The 5,387-nt window shown below is 44.4% G+C and overlaps 1 protein-coding gene across 1 annotated transcript; it reads right to left on the reverse strand.

The window, feature by feature from the left end:
* Positions 1 to 2,275: 2,275 nt before the first annotated feature.
* Positions 2,276 to 5,175, reverse strand: lpar6a (lysophosphatidic acid receptor 6a). Its single transcript, XM_040131733.1, has one exon. It carries the CDS (start codon positions 4,085 to 4,087, stop codon positions 2,987 to 2,989), a length of 1,101 nt encoding a protein of 366 aa, XP_039987667.1. The 5' UTR covers positions 4,088 to 5,175; the 3' UTR covers positions 2,276 to 2,986.
* Positions 5,176 to 5,387: the final 212 nt, after the last annotated feature.

The raw sequence follows: 5,387 nt of genomic DNA on the forward strand, positions 1-5,387 counted from the left end.
CACTGAGCTCATTCCTGGTTATTAGTTCAGTGCTGCCTCTGATTTTAGAATGAGCGAGGCTATTGTGGTGGGAACACACGCTAGATGCTCCTTTTTGGTCAAGCCCCATCCTGACAGATCATCACTTCACGCGACGTTCCGTCTCCTGCGCTGTGTGCTTTCACTGCTTTCTCCTTCCCAGTCAGGGGGAGTTGTCGTGCAAACAATTAATCTTGCCCCCTGAAGGGTGACAAACTTTTAATAGAGCAATTGTAATAGTAAGTCTTTTTACCCCCCAAAACCAAGGTGGGACTGTAAATACCAGGCAAGTAGAATGTGATTCTGGTGTAACTGATGGAAAATAGTGCTGATATCTAAATGGGCACTGGCCACATTAGTGTAATAACAGCTATTTCCTCCTAAATTTATCCTGTGAGCCATGCAGGGAAAATGCTTGATTATCCTCGAGAGAGACCCCCTTCCCCCACATCCATTTAGCAGGATAGGCGCTTCCCTCATCATGTGATCCCGAGCTGTGGAGTGACTCTGAGGATGAGGGCTTCACCCCAATCTCACCCCCTGCCTCGCCCAATCTGCTCTTCCCCGAGAGCGCGCACACACTGAGGTCCCTGTCATTGCCCCGGCAGAAATTACTCCCGACACGAGTTCTCAGCACACCGGAGGATCTCCAGCCACAAAGAGGTTCATTGGAGAAAACATGCAGTATTTACCACGGGGGAATAGGGACCTAAAGCTGCGAGTCAAAGGCCGGAGCCAGACCTGTTTTTGTCTCCACTGAGACTTGGAGGATGGCACTGACTGTGATGACCCTGATGAAGACAGCTTCTCAGACAAAACACTGGTGTTGTTTTGTGTGACCTCGGAGGATTTCAGTAGTCAACTAAAAGTGTTTATTTATGTTATGTATCCCTAAAGGCTGATTTGTGCAAATTAAGTAGATAAAGCTACTGGACTTCGATCCCTCTTTCAATATCACAAACTTAGAAGTAGTAAAGTTTACTCATGTGAAACTCACACAGCAAAATTTCACAGATCCTCCCTCCATCTCACACTGTATAGGAGCGCTTTGGTGCATCCGAAATTACCAGAGCAATGCAGCACAGAATGTGTTCGATGACAATCAGTGCAGCGTCTGTGTTTTCTCACCCTGCAGTCTGCAGGGAAGGAGAGGTCGGGCTGATTAGATAACTGTTGCGTATGCAGAGGAGCCTGCTGGGCTCATGTGAGAGGTCCGACCCCTGATACAGTTTGCGTATACAACCCTTAGACTTCAATGTATACGCAACTTCATGCTCTTGACATTAAGCGACGTTGCTAATTGTACGATGGGGGCGAATGAGAAACTACGAGAAGCTACATCAGTAACAACAGCCACGAACCCCTGGTGGCGGTCATGTTGCAGCTTCTCAGATAAGGATGCCGCGTCAAGGTGCACTCCTGTGCGGACGACGTGAACTGCCTCAGCGTCAACTTGTACTTGTTTGTATTCACAACCGCCCAGGAACTTAAACCCCGTCCTTGACTCGCTCACGTGGCCTGAGAACCGGAGTTATAGGTGGGGTGTGAATAAAGTGCCGCTGACTGACCTTCAGGCTATGTCAATAAAGTTAGAGCACCATGTGACTTCAGTTATTCACTCTCACGCTGCGCTGACTTCCCACTGATGATGACTTCCCATATCTATGGGCAGAAATTTGTGCCACGAGAAACTGAATTTGAATCGTTTATATTTGAATTTCAATTGCTAAACTTGAATAATAGCATCAAAAAACTGAATTTGAATCACATAATTTGTTGAATTTGTATCGTTTAACTTGAATATTTGCTTTGAAAAACCGAATCTGATTAGTGGAACTGGAAAGTGAATTTGTTATTTTGGAACTTTAAACTGAATGTAATATTGTGGAATTGAATGCACTTGCTCTGAAACTGTATTTGATCATCACTGAAAATTCAGCTCTCTATATACTCCCACCTGCAGTTCTCACAATTCAAATTCAATTCTTGCAATTCATTTTCAGTTTACTGAGACGCACACTGGGCACACTTCCGCTTATTTACCTTCTCATTCGTATGCAAGACAAACGTCAGAGATGAAGTTTAGCAGTTAAATGGTGTGAAGTCGCAGCTGTTTGCTGTAGGGTGCCATATTACAATTCTCACAAGGCTTGTACAAACTGGAGGTGGACACGCAGTCTCATTTGGTTTAACACTGTAAACAAACCAGTACTGTACCAACATGTATTCTTGAGTTTTGGTCCATTATGTTATGTTCAAGTTCAACATGAATTACATTCCAGTCTCAAAAGAGAATTTTTCTTCATTTAAAAGAAAGAACGGTTTCATTTCTTTTAGACAGTACATGACTTTTATTCATTACTGTGGCATGAGTGCAGTATCTGCAATTCCATGTCAGTGCATTTAATGGCAATTAACACATACGGTCTCCAATGAAACGCTGCCAGAACAAAAAAGGCACTTCTGTGACCTATTTGTAATTCACATTAAAAAAAACAAAAAAACAAAGCCCTGTACAATTTATAGCTTGTTATAACTTTATGTTAATTTAATAGATACTATTCTAAAGTTAGCACCACAGCTTACCATGGAAATGTACAGATATACAGGCACATGTAGCATTCAATATCATAACTGTCCTGCTTTTCAGTGATCACATTCCCTTCCAGGTCACTGGCGGAGTAATTGTGCTTCACACAATTTCCACAGGAGAGGGAAATTAATAAGTAGAAATAAATAAAGTAATAAATCCACAGATTTGAACAGAGGGTCATGTAGCAGTAATACTGCAGAGTCTGTCGATCACAGGTCCAAACACTTGCCCTGAGATGAAAACTTAGGTCAGATAATACTTCTTTGGCAGGTGCTTCATAAAGCCCTCCAAAAAATCCATTCCCGTGGTCTCATGGAGCTTTGTTTTTTTATATGGAAAGGTGGACTTTAATACCTATGTGTCACAACCCCACAGTCACACTGAAGACTCATTGTGGAAGACTTTAGCTTTTAGATTCCTCAGGCTGTACTGCAGGTTGGAGCTGGTTTCTGACTGCAGGGCCTCGGAGAATTTGGCATCATACGCACGGCCCACCTGAGACTTCCTCTTGATGGAGTTCTGGATGGTCTCCGAGGTGAAGTAGTAAACAATGGGGTCAAAGCAGCAGTTGGATACAGCAATGCAGAGGGCTACTGGGTAGATGGTTCGGACCACCGACTCCACAGAGCAGCCTCTTAAAGTTTTGGTACGGACCAGAGCATAGAAAACCAGGTTTACATTGTAGGGGATGAAGCAAAAACAAAAAATAAAGAGGTGTACAATTATCATGCGCAAGATCTTTGTTTTGTTCAGCTTCCCCCCACGACTGATGGTTTGGGGGCGACGCAGGGTCTGCAACACCATTATGGAGCAGCATACGTTGAGTAGCAGTGGGATGATGAAGCCCACTGTTTCTATGAATATCACCACCTTGGACAGGTGAGCTTTCCACTGCTTGGAGGAGAAGTTCTCGAAGCAGAAAGTAGCATTTGTCTTGTTGTTCTCCCGTGAGGTGGTCTCCAACATGAACCCCGTGGGGAGACTCCCTGACAGCACCAGCACCCACACAGCAGTACATACTATCCTAGCATTGCGCTTAGTCCTAAGCGTCCTTGAGCGAAAGGGGTGCACGATGGCCAGAAAGCGATCCACGCTAATGCAGGTGAGAAAGAGAATGCTGCCATACATGTTGGTGTAGAACAATGAGACGGAGACCTTGCACAGCGTGCTTCCAAACGGCCAGTGCTGGTTGATGAAGTAGAAGACCCTCAGAGGCAGTGTGAAGACAAACAGCAGGTCAGACACTACCAGGTTCATCATGTAAGTCGTGGTCTCGTTCCTCAGCTTCAGAGAGCAGGTGAATATGTAAATGGCCACAACGTTGGTGATCAGTCCCACCACAAACACAATGCTGAAGACAGTGCTGTACAAAGGGTATTTGAACCCATCGTTCTTGCTGCAGGTAGAGCTGTTGGCTGTGCTATTGACAGCCCATGGTGGGGTTAAACTGTTTGTCGAGAGGGTAGTGTTGTACATTCTGAGAGACAAAGGCTGGAGGGATGAGGGGTGTCTGTTATGTAATAGCTATATCGTGAAAGGGCTGCCCTGCACAACAAATCCACCATGAATGGAGAGACGAGCACAGAACAGTCTTAAAACGGGGTGCATTGAACACACTCAGGCCATTAGCACATTGATTTCTTTCCAACACAACTGACCATGTTAGAGAGGACTTCTGCACATGGTCAACATGATTCCCTCCAGTGTCTTGATGTATTTATTTTGGGGGTTACCTCATGTTGAAAAGACCCCTCCCAGAGGACAGAGAATCAGGCTGGAGCGTCCTCCCCTCCCCCTGCCCTCTCTCTCCACCAGGCTGCACCCCACGAGTTGCAAACTGAGCTTTACTTACTCAGATAAATCAGTCACACAAATGTGTCCAGTTTTCACCCGGGACGTCCCCAACCACCACGAGCCGCTGGGTCCACAGAAGGAAAGATGGCATATCCGCATTCAGGTCTGTTAGAAAATGTCCTCATGGCATAGTCCCCCCTCCTTGTCAAAATTCAAGCTCCTTCTCTCTCTCTGTGTTTCACAACGTTAGTGTGTTTAACTGTTTGTCATCAGAGTCTGTTTCCTGCCCCCCGCCTCTTTCTTTCTCTTACTAAATGGAGGAGTGACTCAGTATCTACTTCTCTTAACGTCTGACAGCCTCAGGGATTGCTCAGCACGCATCATGCTAAGACAGAGTTCCTACTTGTCCTTTGTGCCTGTATGGCAGACAGTTTTTGTACTTTGAGTGGGCAGCAGCTGTAGTAACTCCTCCCACTGCCTCCAGTCCCAACTCCTCCTACTCCTTTGTCTGCTCTTAACAGTTAAAGAATCAGTCAAAACAGCACTGGATTGTGAGGGAATTCACTGAGACTTTACAATGTGCTCAACAGATCTTGATGCATGGATACATACTTTGCGATATTCTTACTTGAGCATCAAGTGAGCAAAAGTTAAAAATGTAATATTAATACCACCAAAACGGAGCTGATTTTAAAGCCATTTTCCTTATCAAACAGACTTTAAAAATGTGCCTTTCTAAGACCAAATACTACAATTGGTTTTTAGACATTAAAGAATAAAAAGTGTTTCAGGCTGCATTATGAGTTCAAACATAACCTGACAATAATCATAGTAAAAGGACCAACACTTCATAACTTTTTTTTTTTTTGCTAAACCGTCACGTGATGAGTAAAGATCACAGGCCTAAGAATGGATTTTTTCTGTTTTTGCGACTTCTCAAACCCTGTACAAACCTTTAGAGCATCAGTGGTGGAATATACCT

Source organism: Xiphias gladius, chromosome 7 (genome assembly GCF_016859285.1).
Source record: "Xiphias gladius isolate SHS-SW01 ecotype Sanya breed wild chromosome 7, ASM1685928v1, whole genome shotgun sequence".
Lineage (NCBI taxonomy): Eukaryota > Metazoa > Chordata > Actinopteri > Istiophoriformes > Xiphiidae > Xiphias > Xiphias gladius.